This window comes from Salmo salar, chromosome 13 (assembly GCF_965601325.2).
Source record: "Salmo salar chromosome 13, fSalSal1, whole genome shotgun sequence".
Lineage (NCBI taxonomy): Eukaryota > Metazoa > Chordata > Actinopteri > Salmoniformes > Salmonidae > Salmo > Salmo salar.
Genome location: NC_138303.1, coordinates 86,317,184 through 86,342,329, shown reverse-complemented (window position 1 = coordinate 86,342,329; position 25,146 = coordinate 86,317,184). Strand labels below are relative to the sequence as shown.

The following is a 25,146-nucleotide window of genomic DNA, read 5'->3' as shown; positions in this document are numbered from 1 at the left end:
GGTATGACAATCTGGATATCTCCCAAGCCTAAAAGGCGCTGCATGTGATACGGCCTCAGCAGAAGTTAGGGCATTTATACTTCTTGCGCTTCGTGGAGCAAGGCAGAGGTGTTGAGCAGAGCTGTTGTCAAGGAAGTGAGTGTGTTTATACAGGACCTCCCGCCCCCACCTACCATCAAACAATCATGTCAATGTGGAGCCCTCCGCATTGTTACAAAATTTGGGAGGCGCACGGTGATGCGTTACGGCTCAATTTGGCCTCTGCATGCCTCCAGAGGCGCCTCAATACGGAGCCTCCGACCACATTTTGGATTAAGCAGGAATTGGCTTTTACACACAGACAACTAGAGGTCTTCACGGGTTCAAAAAGTTGAACCCCTTCTGAAATGGACCTGGGGCTGCCCCACCCAGACCCGATATGCATAAATAATTGTTTTATATATAGAGACCCGCTTCGACCGGACCAGAGAAAAACTAGACCTATTTCGTATAGACCTGGTCGGATCCAGATCCGGTCGGAGTGAGGGAAGCTGCAGAAAAGTCATTTTTTAAGCTACCCGAGCTGATAAAGCGCAAGGAGGAGAGAGGTGCCACTCTAGCAGCCGGGGGAGGGGCCGTACTGTGAATGAGTGACAGGGAGGGAGAGACAGGAACCGACCAAGTAGACTCGTGCTATAGTAGACTAATAGCTGCCATAGCTAAGTTATTTATCATAAAATATGTTAACGTAGTACCCGTCTTGACTGAGTCAAACCGGGAGAAGCTAGTTACGCTAGCTAATGTTAGCTAGCTAGGCTAATTGAGGCTGCAGTGCATGCGCTTTCCCGTCCTACAGTTACAAATAACTCCATTCAGAATATTAGTAGCAGCCTACCAGTTGGCTCTTGGTCGTTGTACCCGATCCTTCTCCTTTCACTTTTAATTCCATCTTCCATTGTTTAGATATCTCCTAACTTTTGCCAAACAGGAGCTCTATGACTGTAACCTATTGCCGCTTTGATGACTTATGATTGGCCGCCCAACAAGAACAACTTACACACGCCACCCTCCACTATCGTGAAAAGCAAGAGCAGCAACATAAACGTCTCTCGCTCTCAAAATTACACATATCCGAGACCCATGACAATCATATCAGAACCGACCGAGACCTGCAACATTATTTAGAATTCGGGTACAGGATCGGGTATTCGCGTACAGGTGGATCCGTGAAGATCTCTACCGACAACTCAAACACACGTGGGTGATTCTCACGAACTTGGTACATTTTGAAAATTCAAAGGAAAAACACTATTTTGTAATCGATAAAATACCATCTCAAATGATTATCTATGTTAAATTAATTAACTGTTCAGATTTCAAATATTTTTTACACATTTTCTAAGACCATGCACAAAATAAATCTCATCACCGTAACTCATGTAAAGTTTGAAAAAAACCCATGGCAAGGTGAAAATTTAGCAAATTTTTTAATTGCCTAAGATTTAAAAAAAGGTCATTTTGATTTAAGTATATTTTCATTTTAATCAGTTCTCATTACCGTAACATGTGACATGTTCATAACCTGGATTTTTATAAATTATTTCTGTTTTAAACTATTATTAATATTTCAAAAGTACATACACATAAAGAGCTAAATGTAATTTAAATGTTATGGACATCTCAAATATTTTTAATTCTGTAATATTATTCTAGGAATATTTTATCATTGAGGGTGCATTTCGGTAATGAGATCCATGTTACGGTAGATGAGACCGAATTACGGTAATGAACAAACGGTACTTCATCATGAGCAAAAAATATAATTTTGAACCATATTAACCATCTGAAGCATTAAGAACAAATTAATAATTAACTACACACCACTGCCCAGCTCTACTCGCCCCCCTCCCAGTACTTCACATTCTTTCTGTGTTCTTTAGGAGTTAAGTCTGCCACAGACTTAAGTCCATTTCTCTTTTGTTTTTGGTACCTGTGAAATATAGAAATTAATCAAATTAAATGTCATGATAGCCCCTCTCTAGCCACTCCTTTCCTATTCCTTGTGTAATAAACAGCTAAACTCCATTAGTATGCAATTACAATGCAATAACATGATTACAGTGTTACTAGTGTAGGCTAACTACAGTGTTATAACCAGTGCCTAAAATAATGCTAATCACAAATGCTAATCACTATCTAAACTCAGCAAAAAAAGTCCTCTCACTGTCAACTGCGTTTATTTTCAGCAAACTTAACATGTGTAAATATTTGTATGAACATAAGATTCAACAACAGACGTAAACTGAACAAGTTCCACAGACGTGACGAACAGAAATGGAATAATGTGTCCCTGAACAAAGGGGGGGGGGGTTCAAAATCAAAAGTAAGTCAGTATCTGGTGTGGCTACCAGCTGCAGTAAGTACGGCAGTGCATCTCCTCCTCATGGACTGCACCAGATTTGCCAGTTCTTGCTGTGAGATGTTAGCCCACTCTTTCACCAAGGCACCTGCAAGTTCCCGGACATTTCTGGGGGGGGGGGAATGGCTCTAGCCCTCACCCTCCGATCCAACAGGTCCCAGACGTGCTCAATGGGATTGAGATATGGGCTCTTCGCTGGCCATGGCAGAACATTGACATTCCTGTCTTGCAGGAAATCACGCACAGAACGAGCAGTATGGCTGGTGGCATTGTCATGCTGGAGGGTCATGTCAGGATGACCCTCCACGAGGGAGGAGGATGTCTTCCCTGTAACGCACAGTGTTGAGATTGCCTGCAATGACAACAAGCTCAGTCCGATGATGCTGTGACACACCGCCCCAGACCATGACGGGACCCTCCACCTCCAAATCGATCCCGCTCCAGAGCACAGGCCTCAGTGCAACGCTCATTCCTTCGACGATGAACGCGAATCCGACCATCACCCCTGGTCAGACAAAACCACGACTCATCAGTGAAGAGCACTTTTTGCCAGTACTCTCTGGTCCAACAAAGGTGGGTTTGTGCCCATAGGCGATGTTGTTGCCGGTGATGTCTGGTGAGGACCTGCCTTACAACAAGCCCTCAGTCCAGCCTCTCTCAGCCTATTGCGGACAGTCTGAGCACTGATGGAGGGATTGTGCGTTCCTGATGTAACTCGGGCAGTTGTTGTTGCCATCCTGTACCTGTCCTGCAGGTGCGATGTTCGGATGTACCGATCCTGTGCAGGTGTTGTTACACGTGGTCTGCCACTGCGAGGACGATCAACTGTCCATCCTGTCTCCCTGTAGCGCTGTCTTAGGCGTCTCACAATACGGACATTGCAATTTATTGCCCTGGCCACATCTGCAGTCCTCATGCCTCCTTGCAGCATGCCTAAGCCACGTTCACACAGATGAGCAAGGACCCTGGGCATATTTATTTTGGTATTTTTCAGAGTCAGTAGAAAGGCCTCTTTAGTGTCCTAAGTTTTCATAACTGTGACCTTAATTGCCTACTGTCTGTAAGCTGTTTGTGTCTTAACGACCGTTCCACAGGTGCATGTTCATTAATTGTTTATGGTTCATTGAACAAGCCCTTTACAATGAAGATCTGTGAAGTTATTTGGATTTTTACGAATTATCTTTGAAAGACAGAGTCCTGAAAAAGGGCCGTTTCTTTTTTTGCTGAGTTTAGTTAGCTGGCTAGCTAAATGCACCAGCTAGGGCAAAGCAAACATTAGCTCTAATACAGTTTGCTACCAGTGGTGGTGTAGATCAGCATGTTGTTTGTGCAACGCACCCGGCACAGCCAGAAGAGGACTGGCCACCCCTCAGAGCCTGGTTCCTCTCTAGGGTTCTGGTCTTTCTGAGTTTTTCCTAGCCACCGTGCTTCTACATCTGCATTGCTTGCTGTTTGGGGTTTTAGGCTGGGTTTCTGTACAGCACTTTGTGACATCGGATGATGTAAAAAGGGCTTTATAAATAAATGTGATTGATTAATGTTCTGAATCTTTGTCTAAATGCTATTCAAATACGATTAGGGTCCCGTGGGAGACACCAACCAACACTTTGATTCATACCCTGTCATAACCACTACCTGGCTTTTCCATTTGCTGTTTGAATAATCATTCTATGATCCAAAACATTTGGGTGAACTGTTAGAATCTATAGCGCAAGTTAAAATCGCAATATTTGTTTTTGCCCATATCACGCAAGCCTACTTACAACCTGGTAACTTTACCAGTATATGCAAACATTTGGTGGCACAGAAAGAAAGGAAATGTATATCTTCTTCAGGAGATGTACTTCAAAAGTAAGTAGGTACTGTAGGCTATATCTTAAAAATCTATTTTTCTGCTACTTCTAAATTGAATGTGGTGCTCCTAACTTTTCTACCAATGAAAAACAGTGCTACCAATTATAATTTTTTATTAGAGCCCTGGTTAAAACACAGATCTAAAATCAATGTCAAGTGCACTGTTAGCAAACCTTTCTGTAAGGACAAGTGAGTCATCAATAACCCTCATCTGCAACCTCTCTTTCCTTTCTTCTGTACTCCTCAAGCAGCTCTGGATTTCTGTACAGTTGCTCTTTATGCTTCTCCACCCTAGCTTTTGAAGCTTTCTTTCCTTATCTGCCAGTCTTAATAAAAATAAGTTTAGATTAATCAGATTGTTCTGTTTATTATTAAACAACCCCGAAAGGAGCATTACACTCAAACATGTTAAGTTTGTCAGATGTTTACATACCTCAAAAGTCTTATGGGGATAGTTCACCCAAATTAAAAAATTACACTGGTAAATTGGTTTCCTTACCCTGTAAGCATTTGATGGACAAGGTAAGATAGCAAACTATGCTTTGGTTTTGTTTAGCATTTATAGCACAAAACCATTGCAACTGGATATCCCCGACATAAGCATTTTCACACTCCATATCCAAATCATCCCAAAGTGTAAAAAAAAACATTGCATAGCTCAATAAAAGTTACTTTAAGATATGGAAATGAAATGCGAAAAATTCTAATATCATGGATATTAACTTACATTGGTTTTGTGCTATAAATGCTACAAAGTTGGAGACAGTGATCAGGTAAACAAAATACAAGCATAGATTGCTGTCTTATCTCGTTCATAGACCGCTTACAGAGTAGGGAAACTAATATGCCATTTTGTAATTTGTGTGGACTATCCCTTTAAGTCCACATCCCAGGCCATTCACTGTGTAAATACACCCATTATGCAAAAAAATATAAAATAAATTAATGAAAAAGATAGGCACCAAATAAGATCTGGAAATGATGGTGTTGAGGCATACAACTGGCTCTACACAATCAATGGCATGGGATGTGTATTTATCTTGTGAAAAGCATGAGCTGGCGCACATCCCCAAAAAGTTAGTAGAGGTGCTGACGAACAGTGAGTAAACTGTAGGCTATAAAAATAGAGTTGCACACTCTCTATATACAGCGCATTCGGAAAATATTCAGACCCCATGATTTTTTCCCACATTGTTACATTACAGCCTTATTCTAAAATTGATTAAATATTTTTACACCCCCTCAATCTACACACAATACCCCATAATGAGCAAATACAGGTTTAGACATTTTTGCAAATTTATTAAAAAAAAAAAAAAAAGAAATGTCACATTTACATAAGTATTCAGACCCTTTACTCAGTACTTTGTTTAAGCACCTTAGGCAGTGATTACAGCCTCGAGTCTTCTTGGGTATGACACTACAAGCTTGGCACACCTGTATTTGGGGAGTTCTCCCAGTCCTCTCTGCAGATCCTTTCAAGCTATGTCAGGTTGGATGGGGAGCGTCGCTGCACAGCTATTTTCAGGTCTCTCCAGAGATGTTAGATCGAGTTCAAGTCCGGTCTTTGGCTGGGCCACTCAAGGACATTGAGACTTGTTTCGAAGCCACTCCTGCATTGTCTTGGCTGTGTGCTTAGGGTCGTTGTTCAGTTGGAAGGTGAACCTTCGCCCCAGTCTGAGGTCCTGAGTGCTCTGGAGCAGGTTTTCGTCAAGGATCTCGATCCTGACTAGTCTCCCAGTCCCTGCCGCTGAAAAACATCCACACATCATGATGCTGCCACTAAGCTTCAACATGGGGATGGTGCCAGGTTTCCTCCAGACGTGACGCTTGGCATTCAGGCCAAAGAGTTCAATCTTGGTTTCATCAGATCAGAGAATCTAGTTTCTCATGGTCTAAGAGTCCAGCTCTAGGAAGAGTCTTGGTGGTTTCAAACTTCCATTTAAGAATGATGGAGGCCACTGTGTTCTTGGGGACCTTCAATGCAGCAGACATTTGATGTTACCCTTCCCCAGATCTGTGCCTCGACACAATCCTGTCTCTGAGCTCTACAGACAATTCCTTCGACCACATACCCAAGAAGACTCAAGGCTTTTTGCTCTGACATGTGGGACCTTATATAGATAGGTGTGTGCATTTCCAAGTCGTGTCCAATTAATTGAATTTACCACAGGTGGACTTCAATCAAGTTGTAGAAACATCTCAAGGATGATCAATGGAAATAGGACGTACCTGAGCTCAATTTCGAGTCTCATAGCAAAGGGTTTGAATACTTACGCAAATAAGGTATTTCTGTTTATTATTTTTAAGACAATTGCAAACATTTCTAAAAACCTGTTTTTGCTTTGTCATTATGGGGCATTGTGTGTAGATGGATGGGGAAAAAAATACTCCATCCATTTTAGAATAAGGCTGTGACATAACAAAATGTGGAAAAAGGGAAGGGTCTGAACTTTCCCAATGCACTGCAAGCTCCCAGTAATGTAATGTATTGGGTAAACCACCAGTTCCGGCATCATCTTCTATTCATAATGAGAATTAATGTTGGAATTTGAGTGTAATGTCCCCTTAACACAATTTATATCAAAGTTTGTCAGTTGCTTTCAGACCTCAAAAGTAGGGTAATCTCAAGAAGAGTCTAAATCGCATGCCAACAATTAGAACATCATACTATATGTCTCAAAATGGTTTGTATTGCTTTTATTCGGAACCCCATTAGCTGTTGAAGAAGCAGCAGCTATTCTTCCTGGGGTCCACCCAAAACATGACAAATACAGAACACTAATGGACAGGAACACACATTTTAACTAACACTAGGACTAAAGAACAATATGACTATTTTAAAAAGTAATAAGAACTAAAAAATAAAGAAAAATAAATTAATAATACTACAAATAATGTGTGGGTGTCTCATTGTTCCTTGAGGTGATTTCTTTTTTTCTTCTTAAAAAAAAAAAAAATAGAAATTGTATTGCTTGCCTGAGTTGGAAGAGAAGTCCATGTAGTCATTGCTCTATACAGTACTGTGCGTCTCCCAGCCTCTGTTCCGAACTGAGAAGAGACCCCGATTGCGTCTTATAGGATATGTATAGGTTTTGAGCTGTGTGTTAACTGGCTGAAGAAACAATTCTGTATTTTCAGCTTGTCAATACTTCTTACAAAGACCAGCAGTGACGCAGTCAATCTCTCCTCCACTCTGAACCAGGAGAGTCTGACCTGCATGTTATTGACATTGGCCCTCCATGTACATTTGAGGGCCAGACGTGTTGCTCTGTTCTGGGCCAGCTGCAGCATTCTCTGTCCTTTTTTGCCACACATGACCATACAACTGGGCAATAGTCAAGAAGCAACAAAACCAGAGCTTGCAGGACTTTTTGGTTGCATGTGATGTTAAAAAAGCAGATCATCTCTTTATCACAGACAAACCTCTCCACATCTTTACAACAATATAATCAATATGCTTTGACCATGAAAGTTTACAATCTAATATAACAACAAGAAGTTTAGTCTTCAGTGGAAAAGATAACCACCACAAATCAGGAAATTATTTGGTGCTCAACTTTTCCATTCATTTTGGATTGTTTGCATACAGCTGAGCTGAATCTACAAAACAGATGGTCTAGGATGGGGACATTTGTTGACCGAAGACCACTTTTGAGTTCTGAAAACATCAGACAAAATTTAGATTTTTAAGTGTAATGTGCCTTTAAAAAACAAAGTGTTTCCCCTATATTTTATTTTTTGCAGTGGTGGGACATGAAATGGTCATGGAAGGGGCAGGGGTAGTGGTTGGTCAGATTATTTTCCTCCAGGTTTCCCCTCTTAAAAATCACTTTTCTAAAAGAAAAACAACAAAATCGAATGTGCTAACAATGCTTAAACCACACCAGGAGACCATTTTTTCGGTCTGGGAAAAATCTGCACCCCAAAAAATCTATTCATGCTCTTTCTAATCTATTATATGGTAAATAGTTAAATCAATAATATTGCTCAAAGTATTACACAGTTATTGTAATGGTCATCTAAAATGCCTAAATGGGGTGTAAGAGGACAATTATCAAATTTAAACATAATAAAAGAGACCAGCTTACCTTATAGCCATCTTTGATCTTCCCTTCTTAGTAATGCATTATGGGTCAAAATAAATACACAAAAACACTGTACTTTGTACAGGAACATTAAGAAATACTAAGGTAATGTGAAACACGTGCTCAGACATGTTTTGTCTAAAATATGACTAGTTTGTAATGGGAATACCTAGAAATGATAACTGTCTTTGAATATGTAGCACTTTAAACAATATTTCATAGGTTTTAATTAAATATATGTTAGTTATTTTGGTAACACTTTACTTGACACCCAGCGTAAAAACACACACACACATATATATATATATATATACATACATATATACACACACACACACACACACACCTGTGACATATATTGTGTTATGTTATGGCTGGTTATGACATAAGCGTGTCAAAACCCACGTTGATTCACATTTATTTTTTCCCTGCCAAGAACTTTCCTTTGAAAGTTTTTTAAGTCCTTTGTTGTTGTTGTAATGAATTCCTTACATTTTTTTCCATCATATTTTAAATAACTTGTAGAAAATACACTTTATGATGAATATCATAAGGCATTATGACCATTCTGTGTCACTTACGACTAAGAAAATACACTTTATAACACAGTCAAGAAGCATTACGACCATCATAATCTTATAAACTAGATAGGCCTATCAGCTACATGCCCTTATGTCAGTCATCAGTCCTGCCGCTGAAATCTGTTCCTACATTCATCCCAGTCATCAGAAACAGAGCACTGGGGTAGGTGCATGTCTGACATCAATGTGTGCACAATTGCCATGACCATTTAATATGGTCAATTTCTGAAAATGTAATATAACATAAACATACTGTTGACAAGTAGGCTATGGTGTAATGGAATGTTTTGCCTTGTGTAGGTTTTGACATTTATAAAAGGTGTCATAGTCAGCCACAAAATAATGCAACATATATCACCACAGGTCTAAATATATGTGTAATGACAGTTATGTCAGCTGTTATGACATATGACATGGTTATTACCGTGTCATAACGTGTTATGACGCTGTGTGTCAAGTAAAGCGTTACCGTTATTTTTTAGCAATTAAACGCATGTAAAGTCCTTGGACCCGAATGTATTACGGTAATGAGATTATTATTGACATTTTTTACACTTAAGATTTAAGCCCAAAACAGATTAAAGAGCCAGAAACCAAGCATAGTGAGCCTTAAAATGAAAGTAAATGATTTACGAGTCCCTTTAGAAAGTATTCACACCCCCAGCCTGAATTGAACATTTATTAAATTGAGATTTGTCGTCACTGGCCTACACACAATACCCCATAATGTCAAAGTTGAATGTTTTTTTTCTTGTTTTTTTTTACAAATTAATACAATTTGAAAAGCTTAAATGTCTTGAGTCAATAATTATTCAACCCCTTTGTAATGGCAAGCCTAAATAAGAGTAAAAATGTGCTTAACAAGTCACATAATAAATTGCATGGACTGTTGAACATGATTTTTGAAGGACTGGCTCATATCTGTACCCCACACATACAATTATCTGTAAGGTCCCTCAGTCGAGCAGTGAATTTCAAAAACAGATTGAACCACAAAGACCAGGGAGGTTTTCCAATGCCTCGCAAAGAAGGTAACCTATTGGTAGATGGGTAAAAAATAAAACAAGGCACTAAAGTAAACCTGCAAAAAATGTGGTAAAGCAAGTAACTTTTTGTCCCGAATACAAAGTGTTATGTTTGGGGAAAATCCAATACAACACACTACTGTTCACCGGACGTGCTTGTTGCACCCTCGACAACTACTATGATTATTATTATTTGACCATGCTGGTCATTTATGAACATTTTAACATCTTGACCATGTTCTGTTATAATATCCACCCTGCACAGCCAGAAGAGGACTGGCCACCCCTCATAGCCTGGTTCCTCTCTAGGTTTCTTCCTAGGTTTTTGGCCTTTCTAGGGAGTTTTTCCTAGGGAGTTTTTCCTAGCCACCGTGCTTCTTTCACATGCTTTGCTTGCTGTTTGGGGATTTAGGCTGGGTTTCTGTACAGCACTTTGAGATATCAGCTGATGTACGAAGGGCTATATAAAAATAAATTTGATTTGATTGATTTGATTACCACTCTCCAAATGTTCAAGCAGAGTGGTGGCTGCATCATGTTATGGGTATGCTTGTAATCGTTAAGGACTGGGTAGTTTTTCAGGATAAAAATAAATGGAATGGAGTTAAGCACAGGCAAACTCCTAGAGGAAAACCTGGTTCAGTCTGCTTTCCACTAGACACTGGGAGATGAATTCACCTTTCAGGAGGACAATAACCTAAAACACAAGGCTAAATTTACACTGGAGCTGCTTACCAAGAAGACAGTGAATGTTCCTGAGTGGCCGAGTTACAGTTTTGACTTAAATCTGCTTGAAAAATCTATGGCAAGACTTGAGAAATGGTTGTTTAGCAATGATCAACAACCAATTTGACAGAGCATGTAACATTTTGAAAAGAATAAATGGGCAAATGTTGTACAATCTAGGTGTGCAAAGCTCTTAGCTCTTATATCGACTCAGGTGAATACTTATGTAAATGAGATACTGTATTTCTGCATTTAATTTTCAATAAATTTGCTAGCATTTCTAAAAACTGGTTTTCACTTCGCCATTATGGGGAATTGTGTGTAGATGGATGAGGGGAAAAAAGTATTTAATAAAATGTTGAATTTAGGCCTTTCTGAAGGCACTGTATCTGAATTCATCACAGACATGGTTTAATGAGAATGAACCACACACACTTTGACACTCATCATATGCTGCTCCTATTCAGTTCTTTATTTTAATCGTATTATTATCTATCCTGATGCCTAGTCACTTTACCCTGCCTTGATGTACATATATACCTCATACCTCGGCACATTGATCTGGTACTGCTACTCCCTGTATATAGCTCCGTTCTTGTGCATTTTATTCCTCGTGTTACTAGTACTCCCTGTATATACACACTACATGACCAAAAGTATATGGATACCTGCTCATCCAACATCTCATTCCAAAATCATGGGCATTGGAGTTGGTCCACTATTGTAGGAAGGCTTTCCAGTAGATGTTGGAACATTGCTGCGGGGACTTGCTTCCATTCAGCCACAAGAGCATTGGGCTATTAGGCCTAGCTCGCAGTCTGCCTTCCAATTCATCCCAAAGGTGTTCGATGGGGTTGAGGTCAGGGCTCTGTACAGGCCAGTCAAGTTCTTCCACACCAATCTCGACAAACCATTTCTGTATGGACCTCGCTTTGTAAGCACAGAAACATCTAGAATGTCATTGTATGCTTTAGCGGTAAGATTTCCCTTCCCTGGAACTAAGGGGCCTAGCCCGAACCATGAAGAAACAGCCCCAAACCATTATTCCTCTTCCACTAAACTTTACAGTTGGCACTATGCATTGGGGCAGGTAGCATTCTCCTGGCATCCGCCAAACCCAGATCCGTCCGTCGGACTGCCAGATGGTGAAGCGTGGTTCATCAGTCCAGAGAACACGTTTTCACTGCTCCAGAGTCCAATGGTGGCAAGATTTACATCACTCCAGCCGGTGCTTGGCATTGCGCATGGTGATCTTAGGCTTGTGTGCGGCTGCTCGGCCATGAAAACCCATTTCATGAAGCTCCAGACGAACAGTTCTTGTGCTGACGTTGCTTCCAGAGAATGTTGGGATCTCGGTAGTGAGTGTGGCAACCGAGGACAGACGATTTTTACGCACTATGCGCTTCAGCACTCGGCAGTCCCGTTCTGTGAGCTTGTGTAGCCTACCACTTCACGGCTGAGCCATTGTTGCTCCTATACATTTTTACTTCACAATAACAGCACATGCAGTTGACCGGGGCAGTTCTAGTTGAGCAGAAATTTGAAAACTGACTTGTTGGAAAGGTGGCATCCTATGACGGTGCCACGTTCAGTCACTGAGCTCTTCAGTAAGGACGTTCTACTGCCAATGTTTGTCTATGGAGATTGCATGGTTGTGTGCTCGATTTTAAACACCTGTCTGCAACAGGTGTGGCTACAATGGCCAAATCCACTAATTTGAAGTGGTATCCACATACTTTTGTATATATAGTGTAGCTCCATTCTTGGGTATTTTATTCCTTGTGTTACTATATTTCTTTTCATTATTATTTTTTTAACTCTGCATCGTTGGGAAGGGCTAGTAAGCAAGCATTTCACAGTTAAGTCTACACCTGTTGTATTTGGCGCATGTAACAACTACAATTTGATTTGTTACATACTGGTGGAGATGGAGATTGAATTTAAGATGGACATGATTCTGTGTTCCATCCATGTTAGGTTCTCTCTATGTTTTCTACACACACACATGTATTACCATGAATCAGTGACCTTAGGTTTCAGAGTCAGAGTCCTTCGGGTCAGTCACTGACAGGACAGTATGGTGTAGTTAGACAGAGGCAGTAGGGTCGACTAACCTGGGACATCCAGCGGTCGTCTCCCTGTATATCCTCCACTGCCTGGGCCACTGCTGCTGGGTTCATCTCATCGCCACTCATCCTATCACACACATCACAGAGGAATTAACGTTACAACACACACACAATAAAAATAATATGTCCATTAATATGTCCTGGAGAATAACACCTGGTAGGTTTTTATTGACAGAAAGTTGTTGAGGCTAGCTTCTAGCTTTCAGTTTGTGCAGAGTGGGTGGTGAGAGACAACATTGCTTGCTGGGAGGCCTCACAGACAGCCAGGGGTGCGATGGTCGGGAGAATCTAATGTCAACACTGAGGCGAGGGCAATGAAGCGAAAGCGCTGGAATTTCGCACACATCGTATCTACTGATAACAACAACCCACTGTCCTTGGCGCTAGCAGTTCAGCAAGCTTAATTTGAGTTTGAATGATGAAATTATGAAAGGGCCATGCTAGACGACCAAAGAAGCAGCGTTAATAACTGCGGACTGTCGCTGTTGTCTCTCCCGACCAACACACAAGGCAAGCCCGCGAGTCAGTCAGCCCGTGAAACCGCCGTACCCTACCCCTTGTACCTGGAAGCTTCCGATGATGGCTAGTTCTTGTCAATATAACCAGAATATTTCCTCGCGCACGGAGGCTGCACGGCTCCGATGTTTTGCATCCAATGATGATAGTGCGTCGGTGCAGATTCTGATCTCGCGCTTGGATGCTAGCAAGCTAACGTTAGCTGGCTAGCAACTCACCCTAATAAATTAGCTCCTCGTTTCCTGTCAATAAAGAACTACGATATAGCTTCTCTGTTACTCTAACAATCAACTATCTGCAAAATAAATGTCTCAGAGATTGCTCTAAATGTGAAACTTATCGGTCGAGTCGACCCAACCTCCCGCTCTTCAGCATCCGACGTTTCCTTTTTTTGCTCCCTCTCTTTCTCTCTCCAGCAGGGTTGCCAGGTCAAGCTAAAATTTCTAGCCCAATTACGACAGAAAATGTGCACAAAAGACCTGAAACTAGCCACATTTTTTTTCACAGCAAGAGATGAGTAACCATATTTATACAAATAAAACTTTTCCTCATAAGTTATCGAGCCAATTAAGAAGGAATATCAGAATAACTTCTAACGACTTCTCACAACGAAAATTCGTGTTTCCTCAAAATATTAATTATTGCAAGCTATAACATGACGTAATAAAGGAATTTGAATATGTGGCAAGATAAAAGATAGTTCACCCTTATTAAGCTCGCTAGATCATTTAGGGGGTATGGTATATGGCCAACGCAGACGTTAGCCATGGGATATTGGCCATATACCGCAAACACCGGGATTCCTTATTGCTATAATAAACTGGTTACCAAAGTAATTCCAACAGTAAAAAGTAATGTTTTGTCATACCTGTGCTATATGTTCTGATATACTACGGCTTTCAGCCAATCAGCATTCAGGGCTCGAACCAGGTTTATAATTAAGCAATATGGCCTGAAGGTGGTATGGTATATGACAAACGCTAAGGGGAGGGGCTCGAACCACCCAGTCAGGGCTCGAACCACCCAGTTTATAATTGTAAATAAATCCCCTTTGCGCATGTATTTGTATTTATTATGGATCCCATTTAGCTGGTGTCAAGGCAGCAGCTACTCTTCCTGGGGTCCGACAAAATTAAGGCAATTTTAAAAACATTACAATACATTCATAACAGATTTTACACTTAGGCCCCTATTCCACTACCACATTATCTACAACACAAAATCTATGTGTACGTGTGGGTATAGTGCGTATGTTATCGTGTGTGTATGCATGTGTCTGTGCCTATGTTTGTGTTGTTTCACAGTCCCCGCTGTTCCATAAGGTGTATTTTTATCTGTTTTTTAAATCTGATTATACTGCTTGCATGAGTTACCTGATGTGGAACAGAGTTCCATGTAGTTATGATTCTATGTAGTACTGTGCACCTCCCATCATCTGTTCTGGACTTGGGGACTGTGAATAGACCTCTGGTGGCATGTCTTGTGGGGCATGCATGGGTGTCTGATCTGTGTGCTGGTGTGGCAGGTAGCCTAGTGGTTAGAGTGTTGAACTAGTAACCGAAAAGTTGCAAGATCGAATCCCCAAGCTGACAAGGTAAAAATCTGTTGTTCTGCCCCTGAACAAGGCAGTTGTTTCTAGGGAGTCACTGAAAATAAGAATTTGTTCTTAACTGACTTGCCTGGTGCTTTAAACATGAGAGTACCTCTCACAAATACAAGTAGTGACGAAGTCAATCTCTCCTCCACTTTGAGACAGGAGAGATTGACATGCATATTTTTAATGTTTGCTCACTGGTACATCCAAGGGCCAGCTGTGCTACCCTGTTCTGAGCCAATTGCAATTTTCCTAAGTCCCACTTTGTGGCACCTGACCACACGATTGAACAGTAGTCCAGGTGCGACAAAACTAGAGCCTGTAAGATCTGCCTTGTTGATAATGCTCTTTGTTAAGTGTTTCAGTCATTTCAGTCGCTGTAATAGCTGACGTGTATATTTTTGAGTCATCCGTATACATAGAAACTCTGGCTTTACTCAAAGCCAGGGGCATGTCGTTAGTAAAGATTGAAAAAAGGATGGGACCTAGACTGCTGCCCTGGGGAATTCCTGATTCTACCTGGATTTTGTGGGAGAGGCTTCCCTAAAATAACACCCTCTGTGTTCTGTTAGGCAGGTAACTCTTTTTCCACAATATAACAAGGGGTGTAAAGCCATAACACATTTGTTTTTCCAGCAGCAGACTATGATCGATAATGTCAAAAGCCACACTGAAGTCTAACAAACCCCCCCCCCCCCACAAATGTTTTATCATCAATTTCTCTCAGCCAATCATCAGTCATTTGTGTAAGTGCTGTGCTTGTTGAATGTCCTACCCTATAAACGTGCTGAAAGTCTGTTGTCAATTTGTTTACTGTAAAATAGCATTGTATCTGGTCAAACACAATTTTTTCAAAAACTTTACTAAGCGTTGGTAACAGGCTGATTGGTCGACTATTTGAGCCAGTAAAGGGGGCTTTACTTAGGTGACTTTTGCTTCCCTCCAAGCCTGAGGGCACACACTTTCTAGAATGCTTACTTTGAAAATATGGGAAATAGGAGTGTCAATATCGTCCGCTATTATTCTCAGTGATTTTCCATCCAAGTTGTCAGACCCCGTTGGCTTGTCATTGTTGATAGACAACAATCATTTTTTCACCTCTTCCACACTCACTATACGGAATTCAAAATTACAATACTTGTCTTTCATAATTTGGTCAGATATACTTGGATGTGTAGTGTCAGCGTATGTTGCTGGCATGTCATGCCTACGTTTGCTAATCTTGCCAATGAAAAAATTATTAAAGAAGTTAGCAATATCAGTCGGTTTTGTGATGAATGAGTCATCTGATTCAATGAATGATGGAACTGAATTAGCCTTTTTTCCCAAAATTTCATTGAAGGTGCTTCAAATCTTTTTACTATCGTTCTTTATATAATTTATCTTTGTTTGATAGTGTAGTATATTTTTTTTATTCAGTTTAGTCACATGATTTCTCAATTTGCAGTACATTTGCCAATTGGTTTTGCAGCCAGACTTATTTGCCATTCCTTTTGCCTCATCCATCTCAACCATACCATTTTTCAATTCCTCATCAACCAATGGGGATTTAACAGTTTTTACAGTCATATTCTTAATGCGTGTATGCTTATTAGTAACTGGAATAAGCAATTTCATAAATGTGTCAAGTGCAAGGTCTGTTTCCTCCTCATTACACACCACAGACCAACAAATATTATTTTCATCGACAACATAAGAATCCCTACAAAACGTATTGTATGACCTCTACACTTTATTAGGCCCATCCTTTGGAACTTTGATTTTACTAGATATGGCTACTATATTGTGATCACCACATCCGATGGATCTGGATACTGCTGTCAAGCACATTTCAGCAGCATCAGTAAAGATGTGATCAATACATGTTGATGATTTCATTACTGTGCTGTTTGTAACTACCCTGGTAGGTTGACTGATAACCTGAACCAGGTTGCAGGCACTGGTTATAGTATGAAGCTTTTTCTTGAGTGGGCAGCTTGTTAGGCATGTGAATAACTGTAGAAAAATCCGACAGGAGAGTTTGAGTGATGAAAGTTGGACAGAGGATCTCGAAATCTATTAGCAAGAAACACTTGGATGAACATACAGTGGGGGGAAAAAGTATTTGATCCCCTGCTGATTTTGTACGTTTGCCCACTTACAAAGAAATGATCAGTCTATAATTTTAATAGTAGGTTTATTTGAACAGTGAGAGACAGAATAACAACCAAAAAAATCCAGAAAAACGCATGTCAAAAATGTTATAAAATGATTTGCATTTCAATGAGGGAAATAAGTATTTGACCCCTCTGCAAAACATGACTTAATACTTGGTGGCAAAACCCTTGTTGGCAATCACAGAGGTCAGACGTTTACTTGTAGTTGGCCACCAGGTTTGCACATATCTCAGGAGGGATTTTGTCCCACTCCTCTTTGCAGATCTTCTCCAAGTCATTAAGGTTTCGAGGCTGACGTTTGGCAACTCGAACCTTCAGCTCCCTCCACAGATTTTCTATGGGATTAAGGTCTGGAGACTGGCTAGGCCACTCCAGGACCTTAATGTGCTTCTTCTTGAGCCACTCCTTTGTTGCCTTGGCCATGTGTTTTGGATCATTGTCATGCTGGAATACCCATCCACGACCCATTTTCAATGCCCTGGCTGAGGGAAGGAGGTTCTCACCCAAGATTTGACAGTACATGGCCCCGTCCATCGTCCCTTTGATGCGGTGAAGTTGTTCTGTCCCCTTAGCAGAAAAACTCCCCCAAAGCATGATGTTTCCACCTCCATGTTAGACGGTGGAGATGGTGTTCTTGGGGTCATTGTCACGGATATGTAGGGCAGGAGGAAGGAGCAGAGTCAAATGCAGGATACGATTGTTCGGTAGGCCGAAGTTTATTGACACCCAACACACTAGGTGTATCAAAAGCACAGGGATCGCACAAAACCCCAAAAGGGAAACAGGTATTCCAATAAAGAGGAAAAAATACGCACGGGGCGCAGCCCGGCTAGAATCAATACTCCAATATAAAAACGCTGGAGAAAAAACACAACGTACAACCCCACTGCCCGCTGACAAACAAATAATCCCGCACAAAACACAACCCCAAAGGAACAAACTAAATACCCCCCCACTAATGACAGAAAAGGAAACAGGTGCGGACCTAGACAGACAAAACACAACGAACACAGAAACATAGATCGGTGGCAGCTAGTAGACCGGCGACGACGACCGCCGAGCGCCGCCCGGCCGAGGAGGGCCACCATTTTCTGTGGATACTGTGACAGTCATAGGCAGCATTCCTCCTCCTCCAAAAACGGCGAATTGAGTTGATGTCAAAGAGCTCCATTTTGGTCTCATCTGACCATAACACTTTCACCAGATGTCCTCTAAGTCATTCAGATGTTCATTGGCAAACTTCAGACGGACATGTATATGTATTCTTGAGCAGGGGGACCTTGCGGGCGCTGCAAGATTTCAGTCCTTCACGGTGTAGTGTGTTACCAATTGTTTTCTTGGTGACTATGGTCCCAGCTGCCTTGAGATCATTGACAAGATCCTCCCGTGTAGTTCTGGGCTGATTCCTCACCGTTCTCATGATCATTGCAACTCCACGAGGTGAGATCTTGCATGGAGCCCCAGGCTGAGGGATATTGACAGTTCTTTTGTGTTTCTTCCATTTGCGAATACTCACACCAAATGTTGTCACCTTCTCACCAAGCTGCTTGGCGATGGTCTTGTAGCCCATTCCAGCCTTGTGTAGGACTACAATCTTGTCACTGACATCCTTGGAGAGCTCTTTGGTCTTGGCCATGGTGGAGAGTTTGGAATCTGATTGATTGATTGCTTCTGTGGACTGGTGTCTTTTTTACAGGTAACAAGCTGCAGTTAGGAGCACTCCCTTTAAGAGTGTGCTCCTAATCTCAGCTCGTTACCTGTATAAAAGACACCTGGGAGCCATAAATCTTTCTGATTGAGAGGGGGTCAAATACTTATTTCCCTCATTAAAATGCAAATCAATTTATAACATTTTTGACATGCGTTCTTCTGGATATTTTTGTTGTTATTCTGTCTCTCACTGTTCAAATAAACCTACCATTACAATTATAGACCGATCCTTTCTTTGTCACTGGGCAAACGTACAAAATCAGCAGGGGATCAAATACTTTTTCCCCCACTGTAAAAAACGAATGTTAGGCTATTTTCTGGCAATTGTGCTGTTATTATGTTCCAAATGTTAAAACTACAAATGGCCCATTTACGAGATTGACTCATCATTTCAATAGGCTTTGGCTACATGCAAAAATTTTGGTTTATGATTTTAATTCAATTTTGCCATGGTTTGCTTAAAAGCAGGTAGCCAATAGCCCCTAATAGGCCTACATTTCATTTCAGATAGTCTACAGTAGCCTAGACAAGATGTAGGCAAGATGTAAACTGAACGACTTAGCAGCTTGCTTAGTTCAAATTGACAGACTAATTTATACAATATGAATAGCGATGCGATTAAGAGGTAAGAAGTGGTTGTGTTTCCCAGTAGCCTTCTAGAATAGGCTACTGAGGATGGGGTCATCATTTCAATCACTGAATAAAATATTAATACTGTGTACAGTACCAGTCAAAAGTTTGGACACACCTACTCATTCAAGGGTTTTTCTTTATTTTTACTATTTTCTACATTGTAGATTTACAGTGAAGACATCAAAACTATGAAATATCACATATGGAATCATGTAGTAACCAAAACAGTGTTAAACAAATCAAAATATATTTGAGATTTGAGATTCTTCAAAGTAGCCACCCTTTGCCTTGATGACAGCTTTGCACACTCTTGGCATTCTTTCAGCCAACTTCATGAGGAATGCTTTTCCAACAGTCTTGAAGGAGTTCCCACATTTGCTGACCACTTGTTGCCTGCTTTTCATTCACTCTGCAGTCAAACTCATCCCAAACCATCTCAATTGGGTTGAGGTTGGGTGATTGTGGAGGCCAGGTCATCTGATGCAGCACTCCATCACTCTCCTTCCTGGTCAAATAGCCCTTACACAGACCGGAGGTGTGTTTTGGGTCATTGTCCTGTTGAAAAACAAATGATAGTCCCACTAAGCGCAAACCAGATGGGATGACGTATCGCTGCAAAGTTCTGTGGTAGCCATGCTGGTTAAATGTGCCTTGAATTCTAAATAAATCACTGACAGTGTCACCAGCAAAGCATCCCCACACCATCACACCTCCTCCATGCTTCGCGATGGGAACCACACATGCGGATCAGTTCACCTACTCTGCGTCTCACAAAGATGGCGGTTGGAACCAAAAATCTCAATTTGGACTCATCACACCAAAGGACAGATTTCCACTGGTCTAATGTCCATTGCTCGTGTTTCTTGGCCCAAGCAAGTCCCTTCTTCTTATTGGTGTCCTTTAGTAGTGGTTTATTTGCAGCAATTCGACCACGAAGGCCTAATTCACACAGTCTCCTCTGAACAGTTGATGTTGAGATGTGTCTGTTACTTGAACTCTGTGAACTATTTATTTGGGCTGCAATTTCTGAGGCTGGTAACTCTAATGAACTTATCCTCTGCAGCAGAGGTAACTCTGGGTCTTCCTTTCCTGTGGCAGTCCTCATGAGAGCCAGTTTCATCATAGCTCTTGATGTTTTTTATGACTGCACTTGAGAAACTTTTCCGGATTGACTGACCTTCATGTCTTAAAGTACCTTGTCACAACACAACTGATTGGCTCAAACGCATTAAGAAGGAAAGAAATTCCACAGATTAACATTTAACAAGGTACACTTGTTACTTGAAATGCATTCCAGGTGACTAACTCATAAAGCTGGTTGAGAGAATACCAAGAGTGTGCAAAGCTATCATCAAGGCAAAGGGTTGCTACTTTGAAGAATCTCAAATATAAAATATATTTTGATTTGTTGAACACTTATTTTCCTACTACATGATTCCATACGTGTTATTTCATAGTTTTGATGTCTTCACTATTATTTTATAATGTAGAAAATAGTAAAAATAAAGAAAAACCCTTGAATGAGTAGGTGTGTCCAAACTTTTGACTGGTACTGTATATAACTGAATATGCTAGTCAACAACAACCATTGTTGATTTTTTTGTATTTGTTTTACCTGTAGCCTAATCTGACTACTGTTATCATCAATCTAATACATTCTAACAACTGATCGGCAATTGCAATAGAGCTTTGAGAATTTCCAATTGAATTTCCTAAACATGGCCGTTATTAATTGCACAATAACACAAGGCTACTACAACAATAAACTTATAGGCTATTTATTACATTGGTTTGCCAGCTCCAGGTAGGCTACACAAGTGGTACAAATTGATTTGCAATAACTCCAGTGATATCGTAATTTCAACATCTTTATTGTATCAAATGGCAGTCTACAATGGCATATATAGTGCATTCGGAAAGTATTCAGACCCCTTGATTTTTTCCACATTTTGTTTCATTACAGCCTTATTCTAAAATTGATTCAATGTTTTTTACCTCATCAGTCTACACACAATATCCCATGACAAAGTGAATACCGCTTTTTAGAAATGTTTGCAAATTTATATATATATTTTTTAAACAGAAATACCTTATTTACATAAGCATTCAGACCCTTTGCTATGAGACTTGAAATTGAGCTCAGGTGCATCCTTTTTCCATTGATCATTGACGGATCACCACCTCAAGCTGAACCTCAGCAAGGCGGAGCTGCTCTTCCTCCGGGGGAAGGACTGCCCGTTCCATGATCTCGCCATCACGGTTGACAACTCCCTTGTGTCCTCCTCCCAGAGTGCTAAGAACCTTGGCGTGATCCTGGACAACACCCTGTCGTTCTCCACTAACATCAAGGCGGTGACCCGATCCTGTAGGTTCATGCTCTACAACATTCGCAGAGTATGACCCTGCCTCACACAGGAAGCGGCGCAGGTCCTAATCCAGGCACTTGTCATCTCCCGTCTGGATTACTGCAACTCGCTGTTGGCTGGGCTCCCTGCCTGTGCCATTAAACCCCTACAACTCATCCAGAACGCCGCAGCCCGTCTGGTGTTCAACCTTCCCAAGTTCTCTCACGTCACCCCGCTCCTCCGCTCTCTCCACTGGCTTCCAGTTGAAGCTCGCATCCGCTACAAGACCATGGTGCTTGCCTACGGAGCTGTGAAGGGAACGGCACCTCCATACCTTCAGGCTCTGATCAGGCCCTACACCCAAACAAGGGCACTGCGTTCATCCACCTCTGGCCTGCTGGCCCCCCTACCTCTGAGGAAGCACAGTTCCCGCTCAGCCCAGTCAAAACTGTTCGCTGCTCTGGCACCCCAATGGTGGAACAAGCTCCCTCACGACGCCAGGACAGCGGAGTCAATCACCACCTTCCGAAGACACCTGAAACCCCACCTCTTTAAGGAATACCTAGGATAGGATAAAGTAATCCTTCTAACCCCCCCCCCCCCCCACTTAAAATATTTAGATGCACTATTGTAAAGTGGTTGTTCCACTGGATATCATAAGGTGAATGCACCAATTTGTAAGTCGCTCTGGATAAGAGCGTCTGCTAAATGACTTAAATGTAAATGTAAATGTAATCATTCTTGAGATGTTTCTACAACTTGATTGGAACCCACTTGTCGTAAATTCAATTGATTGGACATGATTTGGAAAGGCACACATCGGTCTACATAAGGTCCCACATTTGACAGTGCATGTCAGAGCAGAAACCAAGCCATGAGGTTGAAGGAATTGTCCGTAAAGCTCCAAGACAGGATTGTGTCGAGGCACTTCTCGGGAAGGGTACCAAAAACATTCTGCAGCATTGAAGGTCCCCAGAACACAGTGGCCTCCATCATTCTACATTGGAAGAAGTTTGGAACCACCAAGACTGTTCCTAGAGCTGGCCGCCTGGCCAAACTGAGCAATCGGGGGAGAAGGGCCTTGGTCAGGGAGGTGACCAAGAACCCGATGGTCACTCTGACAGAGCTCTAGAGTTCCTCAGTGGAGATGGCAGAACCTTCCAGAAGGACAACCATCTCTGTAGCCCTCCATCAATCAGGCCATTATGGTAGAGTGGCCAGACAGAAGCCACTCCACAGTAAACAGCACATGACAGCCCGCTTGGAGTTTGCCAAAAGGCACCTAAAGGATTCTCTGGTCTGAGGAAACCAAGATTGAAATCTTTGGCAGGAATGCCAAGCATCACGTCTGGAAGAAACCTACGGTGAACCATGGTGGTGGCAGCATCATGCTGTGGGGTTGTTTTTCAGCGATAAGGACTGGGAGACTAGTCAGGATCTAGGGAAGGATGAACAGAGCAAAGAGAGATCCTTAATGAAAACCTGTTCCAGAGGGCTCAGGACCTCAGACTTGGGTGAAGGTTCACCTTCCAACAGGACAACGACCCTAAGCACACAGCCAAGACAACGCAGGAGTGGCATCGGGACAAGTCTCTGAATGTCCTTGAGTGGCCCAGCCAGAGCCTGGACTTGAACCAAATCGAACATCTCTGGAGAGACCTGAAAATAGCTGCGCACCATCCAACCCGACAGAGCTTGAGAGGATCTGCAGAGAAGAATGGGAGAAACTCCCCAAATACAGGTGTATCAAGCTTGCAGCATCATAACCAAGAAGACTCGAGGCTGTAATCGCTGCCAAAGGTGCTTCAACATAGTACTGAGTAAAGGGTCTGAATACTTATGTAAATGTGACTGATTTCTTTTTTTTCTTCCCCCCCCCCCCCCCCAAAAAAACAAACTGTTTTTGCTTTGTCATCATGGGATATTGTGTGTAGATTGGTGAGGGAAAAAATCGATTTAATCAATTTTAGAACATGGCTGTAATGTAACAAAATGTGGAAAAAGTGAAGGGGTCTGAAAACTTTCCAAATACACTTTAGGTCTAACTACAGTATACATGTTTGAGGGTTGCTACTACAATACATCATTCAAAACATGAAAACATTACTACATAAAACCATTAAATACAGTTGGAATGTAGTTAGAACTCTCAAACTGTTTCCATCAAACAGAATAACAACAAGCTGGGGAAATACGTTTAGATTGTAAATACTGCACTTTGCCTTTGCATTACCCATATATACTAAACAAAAATATAAGCGCAACAAGCAACAATTTCAAAGACTTTACTGATATACAGTTCATATGAGGAAATCTGTCAATTGAAATAAATCTTTAAGCCCTAATCTATGGATTTCACATGACTGTGAATACAGATATGCATCTGTTGGTCACAGATACAGTACCTTAAAAAAATGGGTCTCACAATGGGCCTCAGGATCTTGTCACAGTATTTCTATGTATTCAAATTTCCATCGATATAATGTTCATTGTCTGTAGCTTATGCCTGCCCATACCATAACCCCACCACCACCACCATCAGCAAACCACTTGCCCACACGACGCCATACACGTAGTCTGTGGTTGTGAGGCCGGTTGGACATACTGCCATATTGTCTAAAACGACGTTGGAGGCGCCTTATGGTAGAGAAATTAACATTCAATTATCTGGCAACAGCTCTGGTGGACATTCCTGCAGTCAGCATGCCAATTGCACGCTCCCTCAAAACTTGAGACATCCGTGGCATTGTGTTGTGTGACAAAACTGTACGTTTTAGAGTGGCCTTTTATTGTCCCCAGAACAAGGTGCACCTGTGTAATGGTCATCGGTTTCTTGATATGCCACACTTGTCAGGTGGATAGAATATCTTGGCAATGGAGAAATACTTAGTAACAGGGAGGTAAACACATTTGTTCACAAAATGTTTAAGAAATAAGCTTTTTGTGCTTTTTTTCGACCAACACTTTACATGTTGAGTTTATATTTTTGTTCAGTGTAGTTGTTTAAGGTCATTCAAAGGCAGATTGCAGTATCTGCATTTTATGGGTCATAGGTCAAATCAGTGGTTATGATTGATATGAATACAAATGACTACATAATAAGATGATACATCTTTGCATTATCAATGATCTACCTACAATATATTTGGCTGGCTAGCAAAACAACTTTGAAGCCATTTTTCTGTTTCACTTTGTAGGGCAGCATTGGTAGGCTATGCTTAATGCGTTGCCTCTGCGCAAATGACGGGGGAAGAAAACGGAAAACTTTCAAGATGATTTTGCCTCAGTAGCCTATTTTTTTATGAAAACAAAGACGTTTGAGCAGCAGTAGACAGTTTTGACATATCCTAATTGCATCAAGTCTTGGATACAAGTAAAGGCAGGCCAGCAG

The 25,146-nt window shown here is 41.4% G+C and overlaps 1 protein-coding gene across 5 annotated transcripts in view; it reads right to left on the bottom strand.

Annotated features, from left to right (window-relative positions):
- The window catches only part of LOC106567833 (platelet-activating factor acetylhydrolase IB subunit alpha2), a 31,035-nt gene extending 17,153 nt beyond the window's left edge, over window positions 1-13,882 (bottom strand). The window contains exons 1-2 of one of the 5 annotated variants that reach the window (XM_014137605.3): window positions 13,356-13,882; window positions 12,787-12,868 (exon numbers count right to left, since the gene is read on the bottom strand). In XM_014137605.3, the coding sequence (XP_013993080.1) occupies window positions 12,787-12,867 (81 nt within the window). In that variant the 5' untranslated portion in view covers window position 12,868; window positions 13,356-13,882. The remainder of the gene's footprint in view (window positions 1-12,786; window positions 12,869-13,355) is intronic. The other 4 variants (XM_014137607.3, XM_014137604.3, XM_045692293.2 and 1 more) reach the window with 4 other exon arrangements.
- Window positions 13,883-25,146: the final 11,264 nt, after the last annotated feature.